The sequence below is a fragment of the Pinus tabuliformis genome, chromosome 7 (genome assembly GCF_031772625.1).
Source record: "Pinus tabuliformis cultivar Carrire ecotype Pingquan chromosome 7, CPIR1, whole genome shotgun sequence".
Classification (NCBI taxonomy): domain Eukaryota; kingdom Viridiplantae; phylum Streptophyta; class Pinopsida; order Pinales; family Pinaceae; genus Pinus; species Pinus tabuliformis.
In genome coordinates this window covers 97,154,409-97,173,803 of record NC_142293.1, presented here as the reverse complement: position 1 = coordinate 97,173,803, position 19,395 = coordinate 97,154,409, and the positions used below count along the sequence as shown (strand labels likewise).

Here is a 19,395-nt window from a genome sequence, read left to right as displayed (position 1 = left end):
ATAGTTGAAAAAATGCTTTGCATACAAGAATTTTGAATATAGTATATGCATATGCTTTGCCTATCAAAAGCGAAATTATATACACCACATCAAAAGAAAGGAAAATTCTCACATTTAATATGAATTTTGAATATGGTATATGCATATGCTTTGCCTATGCAAAGCAAGATTATATACACCACATCAAAAGAAAGAGAAATTCTCACATTTAATATGGTGTGTAACTTGTACACGCATTGCACATGTCAACATAAGCATCATATTGATAATGTTTTGATTAGCTTTGGTTAGGCTGCAAATTGGCAGGGAGTTTTTCCAGACCTTAACCCAACGTTCATTTTTAGTAAGTGATGTTTTAGCATTTCACTTGAAGATTCCCAGAAAAACTTTATAGATTCATAATTCATTTAACTCCAACCCCAGCAGCCAAAGCCAGTCCAATCTGATCTAACTACAGCTGAAATAAGTTAAGAGTATCCCTGTAAAAAACCGGAAAAGGGTAACGGAATTAACGTAATTGTGGACTTTATAAACTAGGTCCTCTTTTCATAAACCATTTGTAATGCAGAATAAAAAGTAACGTACGGTAGAGAAAACGTTTAAAGACCTCTTAGTAATGTGATCATGCGTTTTAAAAATTATTTGGTTATAACAAAAACTTTAATTTTTTTAACAATTTGGTAAATTGGTAATTCTCAGATTTAATTTAAAGAAGATCCAAGATCTATTCTCGTAACTGCCACTATAATATCAATAATACATCCAATAATTTACAAACAGATATACTAATTTTTTATGATTTTAACAAAACAAGACTAATGAATAAAAAAAATCTACTCATTAAACCACACTATAGCAAGATAATATACTCAACCAACACATTGAAAACCCAAAATTATATACTCTATGATTTTAACACATTAAAAAACCTGACTTGGTGGATTTCATCCCACAAAAACCCTACAACTATTTTTGGTAGAAGAATCCGCTAAATACGGCAGCTCATTTCCCGTGACTATTTTTGGTAGAAGAATCCGCTAAATACGGAAGCTCATTTCCCCGTTTAGCAACGGTTCCAATTTCCTTATCACATCCAAGCTAAAACGGCATCCCTTCCCACCTAAATGACTCCCGACGCCGCCGTTCGTGTCGTCATAATCTAACAACTCTCGGGCCATGGAAAGCACAAGCTTTCCACTATTGGAGGTTCTTCCACTTAATTTACAAGTGGTGGCCTGTAAATGTAGGAAATGCTTTGACAAAATGGCCCGGATTTCCCACTTTCGTGCCAAATTTTAGGTAGAAATTTGGGTGCCAGGCATAGCCCCGTGGTCCAAAGTGGCAGGGACATAGTTTCTCCACGCCCCAGAGGTTGTAAGGGTTTCTGATTCGACCCAAAACCTCAAAAAATCCGTAACGACCTGTAACTAGACTAGATTTAAGTTTTTTAATTCGCCGGATTTCAACGAAAATGAAAATTTTGAGACTATTTTGAATAAAGGATTGACTGTATACCCAAATATGGCATCCTTCCTTCTACAGAAAACCTACTGATAGTCATGGTATGGGAATATGTCGTACGAATTGAATAAAGAAAAATCGAGGATATCTGATAAAAGCCTTAAAAGCGCACTGTCGCGAGATTTGATCACATTTTTTACGTTGTTGGCCATTCCGCTGAAGGTGCCCCGGGGGTTTTGGCCTCTGACCATCTCTGTTTCGGTTCGGAACCTGGAACAAAAACCTAAAAGGCCACCATAGCTCAGGACTATAAAGTTTCATCCTGGTGGACTCCGGCAGGATATCACAAGAGATGCAATTTGAATGAAAATCAAACCTTTCGGGGGTCTCTGATCGCTGCACTATAAGCTACATTATCGGTAGAACTATGGAATTTTATTTTGCCTCTTTCTCGTTACGTCTTGCCGTAGGAGTGTAGGAGATTGCGTGTCAAGGAAGTTAATGTCACACGGTTGCAGAGATATCGTGTCATGGAAGTTATGTTTGGATAGGTTGTTCAGTTACTTTGTTTGTGTGAGCTTGGGCTTCATTAAAAAAATATTAATATACTACGTGAGTTCCCGTTATTATTTGCTTTCATTAAACGCATGTACTTTTACACCGAAAGTGTTCTTTAAGGGGGGCCTTCGTCGTCTGTTCATACCAAATGAAAATGGGACATGTGTTGATCACGCGCCGCGATTCATCTGTCATTAATCGCCCACGGCTATAGCGATAAAAGATTCTGGTTTGAATCATTCTTTAAAATAATAGTTTGATTAGTTGGTGTTCCAGCATTAAAGTCTCCTTACATGTATATATTTATATTTCTCTCAATTTTTAGTGTGAATGTCATATTCTAAGTGAATGTAAAGATATTTTTAATATAAATGGGTTTGTTTATAAAATTTAAAATTAATGAGTGAAAATGGAGTTGTCTATAATGCGACTTTTTGAGATTCCGGTGACGGAATCCGGCCGAAGAAATTGAGATGAAATCATGATTTGTTGCAGTTAAAATGGTTTTTTAACTGCATATTCGGATTCAGCACCCTGAAAAACCCCTGGGAGGGTTTCATTGTGCAGAAATTAGCTATCAAACTTGGATTCCAATAAATCACTGCCGGATTTTCACCGGAAAAAATCGCCGGAAAGGCTTTCAAAAAGTCGCGTTAAAGACTACGTCGTGAAAATTAATCTCTGAATTTTCCATTATTTGAAATTATCGTTTTTATATTGTTCTCTATTTAAGTCTTTGTCTTTTTATTTGGTCTTGATGAACCACACTTGTTGGTTCGAAAAGCATGGCCAAAAATTTCTCTTATATGATTTCTACCGAAAGACTTTTTTTAATTCATTATGGATCACAGAAGCATGAATTCAGAAAGAATTTTCTTATGAAGCCTAATGTGATGGAAATTGTTACTTTTTATGTAGCATACTATGCGTCCAATTTTTTGTGGCAATATCTCTTGTTCCAAACTAACAAATACAAATCCTTCTACATTAAGGACATTAGATTTTTCATGTTAGTAAGTTCCAACAAGCAAAATAAGATCAATTTCTTTCGAGATCCAACTTAACATAAGTCATTTACTTCATCGAAAATCCACAATAGTTCTACGAGAATATCCATAATGTGAAATTTATATTTATTATTACCATTTTGGTCAAAATCCCTAAGTTATTCTATTCTTAGTTAGTGTTCATTTTCTTTCGGAGTAGTCTACCTGGGCGGAGGAATTGCCCGGTTTCCGTCGCCGCCCGGAAAATTGTCCGGCACCGGCAATCCCTCGCCCTCCGCCACTCTCCCCTGGCTCCGCCACCCCTTCCTCCGCTCGGCATTCACTCCCTGATTTTTCCAAGCACCCCCTTCCTCCGCTCCGCATTCACTCCCTAATTTTTCGACGCAGATCGGATCCGAGCTGGCATCCTGAAATTTCGCTGACAGATTGCCCGATTCGAAATGGAGGAAGGTCCCGATCGCGATCTGCTCACTCACCTTCCTCCTCGACTAGGCGCCTCCGGCTCTGGGCTTCCTCCGCTCTGCTGCTCACCACCAAGGTACACCGGACTAACACACCAGGTTTGTTCCGCTGTTTATTTTAAAATTGTTATAACCTTGCTCAATTCAGTAGAATGATTCCCTGAGAGTCTGAGTCTGCCCGAATAGGTACATTGGGGACCAGGCTACAAGACTAATGTCCCAGCTTAGCTCTCCTTCACAGAGCTCTTCTCACATACTGATGAGGATACGCGGTAGACAAAAGAATTGCTTTGTTCCCAAACCCAAGTTGGATCTCTGAGCATCAGATTCCTGTGACCTCCTTTTACATATTCCTTACGGATATTCTCAATGTGGACTACTCCCAGGTAGATCCAAATCGAAAACCTCAGCGCAAGTTTTGCGATTGTTTCCCACAACGGCTGTAAATTGCTGCAAGAATCGTTACTATTCGATCATTGATTTCGCGCCACTCATAGTATTCTCACGGTGTTTCAAATTGTTCAATCAAACCTCTGGCAATTCGTTACCGGCCATTTTCAGAGTCGTCTGAAGTGTTTAAAAATTATAAACTAAGAGAAACCTCTGCACATTTTGTAAGATGAATTTGCCGCAATTTTTCCTACCATCTGCTCCACCTCCCTGTCAAACTTCTGCTTCTCCTATTCGGTATTGGAATAGGAGAATTTACAGTCAGCACGAGAATCCATGCATATCATAGCATCATATATTATATAGGGAGTTTACTAACGCTTCCTCACAAACACCCATACTACACCTGCCAGGAGTACTGCCATTTGTAACCTTGCCAAAAATTTACATGCAGATCAGTTTTTTATGAGAATATGCTTGCAAGGATTTGAGTGAGAGACACTTTCTGGAAATAGCATTCACAACGAACCAGAAAAAATTCCTTCTTTTAGTCATTGACAAAGAATAGGTAATTGAGGTTGCGATCAAATCCATGTATAGTACTAGTAGGAACAGACTCTAGAGTGTTTAAAGAAGGTCAATGACCAACCATATGAAGGAAGTAGAAACATATTATTCACTTTCTTTGGCCTTTTTAGTTGAAGGTCCCTTCAAAGGAAAGAGCACAAGTTAGTTTAATAGGGAGAGGGAGTGGAATTAAACAGTAGCTCGAGTTAGCTTTTTCATTATACACATAACTAGTTAAGAAATCTTAAACTCAAGACACAGGTTCCAATTTTTAGTGAAGCTGTAAAGCGTCTGAGTAGCAGGATTATGGCCACTTGCAGAGAGTAATGATAACCCTAGAAGGCAATTATGATTTTGTGGAGCATCCTGTATGTGGTAGATTGATGATCTTGCCACAAAGTTTTCATATGTGCAGATATTGATCCTCTCTGCTAAGAGTGCCTTCACTTACTAGCTATACAGGACCAGGCTTTTGCTAGCATCCAAGGAAACCTTCATCTTACTAAACCAGATGTGAAAAACCAGATGACAAAGTGTCTTTCCCAAATGGGAGGTCTATAGTGCAATAAAGTAGTAATGCCTATCTTCAAGTGGTATGGCACCCCTGTTGACAGATTTGCTGAAATGTATCATTCCTTGAGAACAAACCTGCTTTGCCCTTGAGCAAGACTTGACAATTTCTAATGTCATTTGCTATTCATGCAATCAACTTCCTAGGGATCAATTTCATATGCATAGTACTGACTATTCAATTTGACATCTTACCAAACAAGCAAGTTTTCCAAGTGGTCTAGACACCAAACAAAACACTTAAACCATATGATGGCAATATCAATGAACCAATGTCAGTATTGGTAGAGCATGTCCTCTCTTTAGGGCACATAGATGCAAACTAAGGTGCTTCAATGAACCAATGTTAGTATGGGTAGAGCCTGCCCCCTCTTTAGGGCACATAAATGCATAAGAATGGGCTTTAATCTTTCACCCTTACATTTTTCAGCAACGTTTCTGGATCCTTTTGAGAGGGAGCGATATGAAGAGTATCCTAGGTCAGTGGGACTGCTACGAGTGGAATTGTGAAGTGTGATAATAAAAAATTCTCTAGTAACCAAACCAGCACTCCCAAGCTATAGTGAAAATGAAGATGCTTAGTAGGCATGGAGTTTTGTTTAGAGTCCTGAGCTTTTCCAGCTCAAAATAAAAAGTAAACATGGCAAATGTTGGCAGAAATTTAAATGTGTATAAGGGAAATCCTATTAAGCCTACAAACCATTTACTTAATCAAACTGGAATAGCATAAGTCACAAAATGACAAATAAAAGTAAGATTCATGGAGATTCCGCACCTGGCATTGCATTTTGAAGAAAACAGTGTATGTTGAACACATAACGCACTGGTTAGAACTATTTGATTTTGGCCCATTAGGACTGCCCATGAAAGGCAGATCAGGCTGTCCCTCTGACCCCAAATAAGGTCTAGGAGAAACTTGAGAGGCTTTACTGGAAGGCAATATCTCAGGGGTCTTGAATGGCCTAATCCTCAATAGAGACAGTAGTCGAATAGGCGGGCACTCTTTTCTCACTGCTTTCTTTGCAGAAATCCCACTGGACTGATTCTTCTTCTGCCAAACAATCCGCGAAGCACTTCGAGAATTTGATCTGACCAATAGACAGCGAGGAGCAAACACAGATTTCAGGATCCATCCTAACTGGCAAATTTGACGAATTTGCCACACACAGGTTTCAGGATCCATCCTAACTGGCAACAGTTTGATAACATCAACATATTTGCAGTATACATTAATCTGGTTTATGGATATAATGACTAGAACTCAGTGACTCTTCTAACGTGAATATACTCTGAAATGAAGTAGATAATAGATCCTTTTTAAAACTAGAAGTAGAAGTACATGTCTACTCTTTTAATATATATATTGTTTTTCTTTTTTCTGTTGTAAGGCACTTACTATCCTTTTGTGTTGTAAGGCACTTACTATCCTTTTATGGTGTAAGACAGTTACTATTTTGGAAAATTTACAAGATAGACCTGTCAAATTCATAACTTTCATTAAGGTCACGGATGAAAGAAGGTGTCCCATCATTACAAATTGCTATCCATACCCTAGCCATATACCTATAAGTCCCAAAAGCTAAAACTAACCTGGCCTACCTTACTGATCATAGTTGAGAAACACAGCAGAGTTGGCCATCCAAGAGAAACCCTGTAATATAAAGAATATCTACATTGCTGCTCTTGTTAAAGCCATTGTTAAGATATAGGCTTCAATTATTATGACTGTAAATAGAGAAGGATGATCGAATTTATTCTACTGAACTTGATGATATGGTAACATAGTGATTCAAGTCAGCATACTGACTCAACTTAGATCTAAGTCGTTCAACCTGAATTTCTGCTTTAATGGACTCCTCCAAGTTCAGGGATCTGGTCTTGACTCTGGGGAGATCGTTTTTGACTTGCCATTTTAATATATGAGACATGATATAGGAGTTTGGCTCGTGAAAATACCTATTTGCTAAAAACATTTAAAATTCTTACATGATGGTTGGTATTCCTTTGCAAATGTATGGAAAAATTTTCCCATAGACCCCAAAAATGTTGCACTGAGTATTTATTTGAATAAAATCTTTCCTTAGAAATTGTGGATTTCCTGGCATTCTGACTCGGACACTATTTTTATTTCCAGGATGCCGATGGTTCAGTGCCTTTCTTCTGGGGCACTGCACCTGATGGTTGCCTTGTCCTATCTGATGATCCACATGTCCTCAAAGAGGGATGTGGAAAATCTTTTGCTCCTTTTCCCCGAGGTAATATTCGACTGCTAAATTAGACCTTATCTATTCTCTGACTGTTTCACACATCAAGCATAGTGATCTAATTTTTGTCTCTTATTTATACTGATGTTGCATTTGGCCCTGCAGGTTGTTTTTTCTCTACATCAGGTGGCTTGCAGAGTTTTGAACATCCTCTGAATAAGCTGATGCCAATGCCTCGTGTTGATAGTAAGGGGCAGATGTGTGGGGCGAACTTCAAAGTAGATGTGTTTGCCAAGAGGCAGACTAGCATGCCTAGAGTGGGTAGTGAGGCCAATTGGGCCAAGGAATTTTGATATGAACCAGGCCAATTGGGCTAATGAATCCTGATAAGAACAATTTGATATTTAGAAATATCATTTTGTTTTTTATTTGATATGTATTATTTTCATAATCAATACTGATGAAGCTGAAAAGTGAGTCAGTTTTGCAATGTAAAGGTGATTTCAAAGGCTGTTACTGGCTTATACAAGTTTGCTATCTGCAAAGTTAGTTACTCCAACCTTTCTGATTAATATATATCGTTGACTATAACAACCCTTGAAACTAAGGTAAATAAGACACGGGTAGAAGCTACTTGCTAAGAATAGCACATTCAATTGCTTAAATGGCTGTGAGAAAACTCTGAAAAGGAGCAGCTTTATTTCAATAACATACCAAACATCATAAAGAAATGATGTAAGAGTCTTTTGTAATAGTCCATTACCATCTATTTGGTAGTCTTTTAAACATTCAATTTTTATTTTTTTAATATATGAAACATATGTCTTATCATTTATTTGCGCTTCAAATATATATATGAATGTTAAAAGCATCCTCTGCAGAATTTTTAATGATTTTTTTATTAATTATAAATTATTTTTTAATATATTTTAAAATGTGAAAATTTAATATAGCTAAAGCTGGTTAATTTAGTTTAGTTTTTCTTAGTTCATTTAAAATGATATATTATTTAAAGTTGTGTTTCCTTTATATTTAAAATGATACATTATTTTTAACATTTTATGTTTGTCAATTAGTTAAAAAAAATTGTAATATGAGGAACTTTTTTATTATGGCAATAAGTTCTATTGTTGTCTACAACATTTCAAAAGTTTACCAAGTCTTGCGCTTAATGGATTTGTAGGTTCGTAGTGCATTCACCAGAAATTTGACAGTAGCCAAAAAGGGCTGAGATACCCAAAACAAGAGATTACCAAGAAACCAAAAAACCATCAAGATATACACACAACCTATAGCCATAAGAAATTAGAAAAGGTTGTTGGTGCATGGGTCCACCCCCCACGGGGTTTATTTATCCTCCTTGACGAAAGTAATCATTAGACCCCAAAAATGTTGCACTGAGTATTTATTTGAATAAAATCTTTCCTTAGAAATTGTGGATTTCTTGGCATTCTGACTTGGACACTATTTTTATTTCCAGGATACCGATGGTTCAGTGCCTTTCTTCTGGGACACTGCACCTGATGGTTGACTTGTCCTATCCGATGATCCACATGTCCTCAAAGAGGGATGTGGAAAATCTTTTTCTCCTTTTCCCCGAGGTAATATTCGACTGCTAAATTAGACCTTATCTATTCTCTGACTGTTTCACACATCAAGCATAGTGATCTAATTTTTGTCTCTTATTTATATTGATGTTGCATTTGGCCCTGTAGGTTGTTTTTTCTCTACATCAGGTGGCTTGCAGAGTTTTGAACATCCTCTGGATAAGCTGATGCCAATGCCTCGTGTTGATAGTAAGGGGCAGATGTGTGGGGTGAACTTCAAAGTAGATGTGTTTGCCAAGAGGCAGACTAGCATGCCTAGAGTGGGTAGTGAGGCCAATTGGGCTAATGAATCCTGATAAGAATAATTTGATATTTAGAAATATCATTTTGTTTTTTATTTGATATGTATTATTTTCATAATCAATACTGATGAAGCTGAAAAGTGAGTCAGTTTTGCAATGTAAAGGTGATTTCAAAGGCTGTTACTGGCTTATACAAGTTTGCTATCTGCAAAGTTAGTTACTCCAACCTTTCTGATTAATATATATCGTTGACTATAACAACCCTTGAAACTAAGGTAAATAAGACACGTGTAGAAGTTGCTTGCTAGGAATAGCACATTCAATTGCTTACATGGCTGTGATAAAACTCTGAAAAGGAGCAGCTTTATTTCAATAACATACCAAACATCATAAAGAAATGATGTAAGAGTCTTTTGTAATAGTCCATTACCATCTAATTGGTAGTCTTTTAAACATTCAATTTTGATTTTTTTAATATATGAAACATATGTGTTATCATTTATTTGCGCTTCAAATATATATATGAATGTTAAAAGCATCCTCTGCAGAAGTTTTAATGATTTTTTTATTAATTATAAATTATTTTTTAATATATTTTAAAATGTGAAAATTTAATATAGCTAAAGCTGGTTAATTTAGTTTAGTTTTTCTTAGTTCATTTAAAATGATATATTATTTAAAGTTGTGTTTCCTTTATATTTAAAATGATACATTATTTTTAACATTTTATGTTTGTCAATTAGTTAAAAAAATTTGTAATTTGAGGAACTTTTTTATTATGGCAATAAGTTCTATTGTTGTCTACAACATTTCAAAAGTTTACCAAGTCTTACGCTTAATGGATTTGTAGGTTTGTAGTGCATTCACCAGAAATTTGACAGTAGCCAAAAAAGGCTGAGATATCCAAAACAAGAGATTACCAAGAAACCAAAAAACCATCAAGATATACACACAACCTATAGCCATAAGAAATTAGAAAAGGTTGTCGGTGCATGGGTCCACCCCCCACGGGGTATATTTATCCTCCTTGACGATAGTAATCATTTGATTGGCCCAACTGATTTGGGTTTGCATTGGCCATGTGGAGTTAAAAGTCAATTCTCTCTCCCAGCATCCCCAATTTACAAGAAGATTGGCTTACCTTATTCCCAGTCCAACAAGAATGTAATGTGATCACATAGGGAAAGGTGGATAACAATATTTGAATCCGAGAAACCAATAACTCAAAATCCCAACTCTTAACCACTTTTGACACAAGGGTACCCTAGATAAATTTCTGAGTTGTGGATATGGCCAGTTGGGAATCTCCATCCACTTGGATATTAGAAAAGCCTTATTTTCTTGCGCTCTGCAGACCTTGTTCTAGAGCAATAAACTCTACAACATTGATGTTGGTGATTCCAAAGTTGCCAACATATATCCTTAGTATTTCCACGCCAGTCCTTGAATAATCCTCCATACTTGGTTGGGCTTGGATTTCCTTCGGCAACCCCGTCAAAGTTAAGATTGGAAAAACCAAGGGGCGAGGGAGTAAATTGAGGAGGGGAGTTTATCATCTTGGGAAATGGATTAATTGTATTTTATGTTCCATGCTTGTTTGAAGAGTTCCCACCCCCTTGCAACCAACACCACAATAGTTTGGCTCACAAGGCTTTGTTAAGCATTTATGGATCCCTCAATCCAAGGCCCCCTACCAACTTTGGTTAACATACCTTCTCCCAAGCCACTATAGCCCACTTCCTAGTGTGCTTAGTGCCTTGCCACAAGAAATCTCAAAATTTGGTAGTGATAGCTTTATAAATCAGCGTATGCGTTGGCAATGCTGAAATTTGGTATAGCGGTAAAGCTTGAAGAACATCTTTGATCAAGGTCACACGACCTTCCAAGTTCAAAGATTGGAAGGTCTAGTTTCCAATTCGATTTGAGATCCTCTCAAGAATGTCTTGCCAACAAGAAGCACATAAAAAAATTTCTACCTGTGAGATAATTTGTTCGTTGGTTGTTGATCAATGATGAAAGGTTTCTTTACTATGTTTATAAGCAATTTATTCTTAATAACACTTATTTCTCAATCACCCAGTCACTCTTCCCGTCTCCCCCTTGGATTTCATCTCAATAGTTTTCCCAGATCGCAACTCTATTTTGGCTTGACTTCTCTGTATTTCAGATCTTGTGCTTGTGGATTTATCATGATAGTAAGGACCTAGTGTGTCATAAGTAAGGAAATGTCAATATTTCTCCAAGAAAACACATCCATCATGATGGTCTACTATGCTAAATCTCCTATGTGACCACTCCTCTTCCTCCAAATCTTGCACTAGTTTTTCCTCTACAAAGGGATTCTTAGATAAAAACTAGAAAATATGCAGTTGGTGTTCTCGCTGTTCTTGTAAGAGAGTTAAGAGGATTACTTGCAGTTAATGCATGGTGAAAATCGATAACTGAAAATTAATATGCTTTATAAATGCATGGTGAAAATTGATAACTGAAAATTAATAATTCCCTCTACATGCTTCATAAATGCATGGCCATCCCATGGAACTTTGTTATTTCTAATTATTATGGCCATTCCCTTTTTGAGGATACTCCAAGCTTTGAAAATACATAGGCTACATAGATCGGTTTAGGATTCAGTCTCACAACAGCAACAATAGCTAAGAAGTCTTCAGCTCTAGATGATGTAAGATTCTGCTTTGTCACAATTCACAAAGTAGTGAAGTGAAGAGTGGATTTATATATATTTTACCTGTGTGCAGGTTTTGGCCATTGCTGTTTCAGAGGCTGATGCAATGCTCAAACCAACTCAGACTCTGTAATCAACGTTACCAGCTATGTGTACTCTAATAGAGTAATCCTTTGCCACAAAATGTTGTTGCTTTGATTTCCTTCATCTAAAGTCTCTTTCAAGCTACCCTTCAATAGCATTTTAATTTTACTGAAAACATGGAACATGCTTATCAATTGGGTTACTAACGATATCTATTTCATGTATTTTAATTGATACACAGTCACATTGTGGCACTTTAAGATCACATTTTTTACTACTCCGTTAGGAACAATTAGAAAATATTTTTTTATGGGAATTTACACAAAAAATTCATAAACAAGAAAACTTTATTATGGCCATATATATATATATAAATTGTATATATATATAGTTGCTTCTTGATCTGAGTTCAAATTTTTACAAATCATCACTTTTTGAGTGAATAGAAATAACCACTGCGACAGTAAAAGAGGCACACCAGAGGCTAGAGAACATAATAGTTCAAAGAAAGGAGTAGCAAATCCAATACAGTGCATAAGTCAACAGCTTTAAAAGTTTCCTCGGCTCAAATCTGTCCACTTCAATCAACAAAAATTTGTGTCCCTTCCATTGTCTCTTCAAAGAGCATTCAAGCACCTTCAGGTCTTTTGCTATTTAGTCATCTCTTAGCTCTCTTGCAGAGTGCATGTTTCCATTTGTCTTTGCCCTTTCTGGAAGGAGTTCATATGCCTGCAAAATTCAGGATCACAAATAAGGAGTAGTCTACAAGACAATTAACACTTTATCACAAGCATAAAAGGACAAAACATCATTCAGTGAACATCAACAAATCATGAAGAGGGCATGTTTAAAATAACATAACAATCTACTACGCTATCATATACTATTCCATGGAGGCAAAATCAGCTTGATGAAGTCATGAAAATCCAATGAGATCTTTGATTAGAGGCAAGGAATTAAAAATCCAACAACAAAAAACGCAATGATAAGGTCCAAACCTCGTTGGCCTTTGATCATCTAACCAGAACTTTATAAAGATGTAAAATATAAAGATCTATAAATCTAATAAACATCGAACCATGAACATAGGTATGAGAACATAGTAACTACATGTTTAAGTATAAAAATCAAACATGTTGCATGAACATAAATAAGTAAAGAGATTCTATTTGACAGCGAGCAAATTTTTCAGTGACCATGAACAAATTATGAAAAAGGAATTTTCATAACAACATAACAATGGGAAAACATAAATATACTTATCATATGATAAAGGGCCACCCAAAGACGCCATGATAACCTAGCTTATCTATTCTTTATGCATACCTCATTGATTCCCACTAGAGTTGAAGTCCTTCCATAGATGATCAGTCATGGTAGAAGATGATGCTTCTCCACTTATTCTATAGTTACCTAGAAAAATGTCAAATGTTATCACAAAGAAATTTTATAAAGCATCAAGGTATATATGCACACGCAATGAAAGAGTGTCAAATGTACCTGGCATGGCAGGTAAGGTTGGATGGTCTTGTATCTCTCTTTGGTCTTGGGTTATCGCCATGGTTGGGGATTGTTGCATCGCTGTAAAAATAAACATACCACATGTTAGAGAATAGTGATGATTAAATACTTAAATCTAAAACCATGACTATTCAACACATGAAACTAACCTGGAACCATAGACACGACATTATTTGGCCGATGACGTCCTCGCTTATTGAGGTATCGAAACTCAAATGGTTCATATTCTGATGGATCAACATTTAAATCAATTTCCAAACCACTGTTTTTTCTGCTGCTTCTTCTTTTCTTTGTGGGGCTAAGGAAACTCTTCTTCCTCTTCAAAGATGGATCAAGAGAACCCAATCCAGGTGTGAAGTCAAAATCAGTAACATGCAAGTTATTGGCTTCATCCAACATTTTTTTAAGCATACCAGTCAACTGGATTGTCTTTGCCAAAGTAGTAGGAGGGTTATCGAAAATGAGATGTGTATAGCTAAACAACTCCTCCCTTGCCAAATGAAGTGCCTCGGCATCTGCATCAACAACATTTGTGGCCATAAGAGTAGCATCGACATCTGCATCATGGTTTTGAGGCTCTATATTGATCTCAGGTGGGTCATTGCATATGTTATCCTCTGCAGGCTGATGAAGCAATGGATTTGAAGTATCCGAGTGGAAATACAACCAATTAACCTTTATGGCATGCTTGCAAATGTTTCCACGGATAGACCATGGACATTCACACGTTATAAAATCCTTACGATACCAGGTGACAAGGTATTTTTTACCTCGATCTGTCTGACTTCTCACCCAATAAGCACGGGTTATGTTCTCATGAGGACAACAATCAGTGTCCAAAATTTGTCTTGCTCGTTCCACTGATGATTCTAGCTGCTTTTCTCTTTTGTAGTTGTTTAGAAATCCTTCTTCTTTTAAGATTTCCTTGAACCGATAACAAGGTTCAACTGTTGTTAGTAACATATGCAATAACCAATCCATCCTCCGGGCACATTTTTTCCTTCTATCAGATAGAAATGTTGTTTTTAGGTAACAATGGTATGACTCAACAGCATTATTGGTCTCTTGATTTGCATGAGGAAACTCCCGACAACCTTTAACCCACATACCTAATTGCAAATAAAACGATGTCAGTCTCACTATATCACCTTTATAAAATAAAAAAATGCATATAATACAAAAAAAAAAAAAAAAAATTACTTACGAATCTTATCTCTAGTGACCCAATTTTTGTTGAAATAGTGTAAGAACTTCTCTTCATCTGCAAACTTGATAAAAAATTGATTGATTGCATCTTCCACTTCATAATTGAGAGTGTGTTTCATGATGAAACCTAACTCACTGAACATCTCCTTGGCTTTTATGGAACTAGTGGCCAACCGATTGACATTTTTCAACCAAGCCCTCCGTACATGCCAAATGCATAAGATCACATCACAACCTGTGATCCTCTTGCCATATTCAATGCATTTTAGTGTGGGATTTTTAGAAAAAATGCAAGTTTGGTTATATCATGACAATGTTAAAGTTACCTCAAGGCACTGATTTCAGCCAGTGCATCATCAACCATGAAAGCATTGACTTTCCAATCAGGACGAATTTGGAAACACTTGCGCATGACCTGCTCCAGCCATATTGCAATATCATCTGATGTGTTTCGTGATGCCACGACCCATGCAACAAGCACCCCGCTTTGTTGTTCATCAAATGCCACGAGTGTATACAACTGATACTATCATTTTCAACATTACATAAATTCAAATACAAGTTATTAATCATTTTGAATGTATACAACTTAAATAAATATATTCGATAAGTCATTGGCATCTGATTTACCCCGTATTTATTGGTGTTAAATGTTGAATCCATGGTTATTAAGCTATTGTGCGATAGCTTGACCATTGTCTCCAACATCCACTTTGTTTGAATCCCTATTATTAAAGGGACCTCCACACCATTGGGCTTTTGGTAAAAGAAAAAATCTTCCCGATTGTTGTAGGGAAAAGTATCCGATTCGGATGACCCTATCCCACTCTAAGGGTGATAGTACCTCAGCAACAACTGTAAAGAAAACTACTTAAGGTTTACTTCTTTACGAAAGCAAGAGAGAATGAGGAAATGCACTAACCGTTGCCTTGCGCTTAATGTCGAATCCAAACTCTTCTCTTTGGCTGCTTGCTCCCAGCTCCTTGCTCTTTTGCTGGCCCAGCTACCATGAGATCCTGCAAAATAACAAAGAAGGAAACTACAAGAAGCATGTAATCATAACTGATTCACGGATTAGCATAAATCAAATATACAATTATCACAACACATCATTGAAACAAGTGCATATAGAAGAACCTCAATAGCTTTTATTAATGAAGAAGTAAAGTTCTGAGAAGGTTACAACCATTGAAGGCCCCAATCTAGCAACACCTCCCAGCAGAAAGAATTTCTCCTCTTCACCTCCTTCAAGCAATCACCCAATAGCTCTATAGTGAAACCAACAGCATATCATTACTTTGCACAAAATTCCAGCCTCCTGAGCTCATAGGAGAGAGCTCAATATATAGATGAATTGAGAAAGGATGAGTCAGCTTGCAACTGATGTGTAGCTGCCTTGTGTCCTCTCTCTCTTCAGTTGATCTTCAGTTCTTGAGTCCACTTGGAGAACCTTGCTTCCACTTGGAGAAACAGAGCCTCTGACTCATCACAAGGCGAAATCCCTAATCCAAGTGTCATTTTTGGAAGATTCCAGAGCAATGACTCAGTGTGCCACTTGTCCCATCTCGCTCAGCGCAGGTGGCCTTTGTTCCACTTGCTTTGCAACGCAGGTACACCATGGAGGAGTTGAGTTTCAGCGCAGAAGCCTAGTGGAGCACCTACTTTGATTTCAGGATTGCTTGTTTTTGAGTGTTTTCAGGTGGAGAACTGATCTGAGAGCTGTTGGTTTGCTGACCTTGTTCCTCTAGGGGTAGGAACATCATGTTTTGGGACTTTGGATCCCTTTGATTATTGACAATTCATGCCTGTTGCTGTAAGGCACAAAATTGTCTATAACACCGATGCTTTTGATACCAAAGGTTTACACTCATTTCATCCTTTTTGTGAAGTTGATAATTTCCCTTTGCCAACCTATTATAGATGTTTACAATATCTTTCTTGCATAAGAAAAAATCTCTATCTCGAGCTGCCACATCGATGTCAACATGTCTCTTAATGTGGGTTTTATACACTACATCAATAGGCACTCCCAAAAAGAAACAACTCTCTACATATGCAACAATGTCCCTTGAAAGCTTTGGCCTATGCAAGGCCCTGGTCTCACCTGAAGTGTCACATTGACCATGACAAGCCCAACCTTCTCCATCTTCATGTTCATACATATTGAAAGTTAATATTGCTCTATCAGGAATTTCATGCATAACTTTCATAATAAAGTGGCATTGGCAACCCCTCTTCTGCACAAATGAGGTCCTTCATTTAGCTGAAAGATTTCCTCTTTTGTCCTCTGGGCCAAATGAACAATGATAACTACACCAAAAATTTAAATTGTTAGTACATACAAAGAAAGATAACCTTGGTTTGAAAAGATTTAAACAATATATATTTTAAATACTCACATATCATATTGCAATGCAGCGGTAGCTCTTTCTTTTGGTTTTTTTTTTTGTTTTTCGTATGAATTTACATGGAGCAATAGGATTTTCTTCCTCTCCTTTGATAAAGTCAGCAACTCGTCGTAATGGGATTACAACAATTCGATCAATACTATTGTTTTTTTTATTTATTTCCGTCCAAACCAAGTCTTTACTAGAGAACGTCATTTTGCCTTTGAGGTCTTGCACCTCAAGATCCATGATATATTGCCATTTGCTTCGCTTGCCCATTTTGAACTGATCTGGTCAAACAATATGCAAGGAAATCAAAATCGAAATTTCAATCTTAGCAAGTTATCCAACATCTATATATCTATATATATATAAAACCTCTTTTATGCTTTTTTTGAAGTCTAAAATATAAATCACTCAATAATGACAAAAATAAACAGCACAAAAGGATGCAAAAAATTTGGGATGCAAGCATTTCCTTTAAGATGTTGCTTCTTGCCTCATTCACTTTGAACCAGGCATTCCTTAAAGGAAAGATTCCTTTGACAACATGAACAGATGCAATCCAATGAATGTTGGCCATGTTTTTTTAGGGTGACCATTTGCTAAGCAGGACTAGACTTGAATTAAAGGGTTTTCTACAATGTATGTTTACATCACAACTCTACTAGTAGTCTGTCCTCAAAGATTCTCGGTGCTGCCATAATATATGTGAAATTTATAGCAAGCAATCATTACACTCACATTCCACTACCCGTGGCAAAAGAGATGTGTTAGAACAAAGAAAAGGCCCTATTGTGCCTTGTGGCATTCATGTTTAAAGTAGCTCTCCACTAGAGCCAACCCATTAACCATCAGATTTACTTAGGTATAATATAATCATCAAGAAGAACCACTATGTTAGTTTCACTCTTTAAACATCTAACAAAGGCATAATCAAAACCAATGAAAACCACTGCATTCCAACTACCACCATTCACAGAGTACTGATAGAGCTTCAAGAAAATTAAAAGACCATTGTCACATGCTTCTTACCCAGATATCAATTTTCTTTATAAAGTAAAAAAATCCCACCTTTCATTTCTCACAGGTTTCATAGAATCTCCCTACCCCATATATCAACTTGTTTTAGAAGGGGAACAAAATCCCACTTATAAATTTTCTCATGTTAAATAGAAATTCCTGAGGATTCTCCAATGCTATTGAGGTAATAAAGCTCTCCCATACTTAGAGAAATAAGAGGGTTGGAGTATATAGAATAATGAAAAGGTTGGACCATTTTCTTATATCAGACCTCTTTTTAGATGAAGCTATCAGATCCAAATTCAGCCTTATGTGGAGGGGATTCTGACCACAACCTTGTAATACTAGAATTGGCTCCTATAAAGAAAAGACCCCTCATCACTTCAACCTAAATCCTGAATGGTTAAGGAGGAAAAATATGTCAAGAAACTAAAGGATGCATGGATTCTCTCAGGGATCAGCTTCCGTACAATTTGAGGAGAACCTTAAAAGGACTAAACAGGTCCACTGATTTTGCAATTTACAAAATACATAAGAAGGAGAGATTACTTAAGGAAGTGGAGGAAAAACTAGAATCCCTGTACAAAAGTGATGTTTTTGGTTTCTTAATTAAGCCACAAAATTATAGGTGAATGAGTTGTAAGCAAAGAAGAGGGCACTAGTTTTGGATAAAGAAAATTCCTAGAGTCTAAAAAGAAGGGCATTATGATGGAGATTCAAAGAGGAATCCTATACAGGCTACATTTTGATGGAGATTCAAAGAGGAATCCTAGAAAGGCCAAGACACAAAAATTGAACAAACAGTCAAAAATCAAGCCACAAACATGAATCTGGGTTCATGGCCTTCAAGATGTACTTAAGCTCAAACTTGAGGATAACAGGAAAAGAAATCGAGAGTGATTGATGCTAAAAGTTAACATGGCCATTAAATTCAAAAAGTGTTTTTTGATATGCCCCCAAAACATGAAACCGGTCCAACAAGCAATGGTCTTAGTCTGCCTTATAGGACAATTCAATTTAATGGAGCAGTCCAGGATAAGTAAAGATACCAAAGTTTTACAATCTCCAAGGAGATTCTTACTTAGTGTTAGCGCTTTTGGATCTGATATAGCACCCGCTGCTCCTTCCTCAAGATTTATGGAGACAAACATAAGTCCTGAATTATATGCAGCGAGGAATTCCAGTATCAAAAGGAGATGATTACAATGATTTGATCCTTGCCATAGAGGTTCTGCTCGGGGATATTCCACCACAGATAGAATACACGGAAACAACATTTGTCTTAATGTTTTGTCAAACTTTAACACTCAGTGTTTCAAAGCAAGTGTCACAATCGGGCTTGGAATATCCTTAATTCACTTCAGAAATTGATATACAGAATACAGTGAAACAACCTTTGTCGAAGAGAAATCAAGCTATGAGAA

The 19,395-nt window shown here is 36.8% G+C and overlaps 2 protein-coding genes across 2 annotated transcripts; one reads left to right on the top strand and one right to left on the bottom strand.

The window, feature by feature from the left end:
• The first annotated feature begins 3,466 nt into the window (after positions 1 to 3,466).
• Positions 3,467 to 7,695, top strand: LOC149245455 (uncharacterized). Its single transcript, XM_089438521.1, has 3 exons — positions 3,467 to 3,586; positions 7,149 to 7,269; positions 7,384 to 7,695. Exons 1-3 carry the CDS (start codon positions 3,467 to 3,469, stop codon positions 7,569 to 7,571), a joined length of 429 nt encoding a protein of 142 aa, XP_089294647.1. The 3' UTR covers positions 7,572 to 7,695.
• A 4,541-nt stretch (positions 7,696 to 12,236) lies between these two features.
• Positions 12,237 to 14,490, bottom strand: LOC149245454 (uncharacterized). The gene is made up of 4 exons (XM_089455602.1): positions 13,505 to 14,490; positions 13,335 to 13,415; positions 13,161 to 13,247; positions 12,237 to 12,563 (listed from the first exon to the last, which is right to left on the bottom strand). The coding sequence occupies exons 1-3, from the start codon at positions 14,460 to 14,462 to the stop codon at positions 13,162 to 13,164; spliced, it is 1,125 nt and encodes a 374-aa protein (XP_089311728.1). The 5' UTR covers positions 14,463 to 14,490; the 3' UTR covers positions 12,237 to 12,563; position 13,161.
• Between the last annotated feature and the right edge of the window lie 4,905 nt (positions 14,491 to 19,395).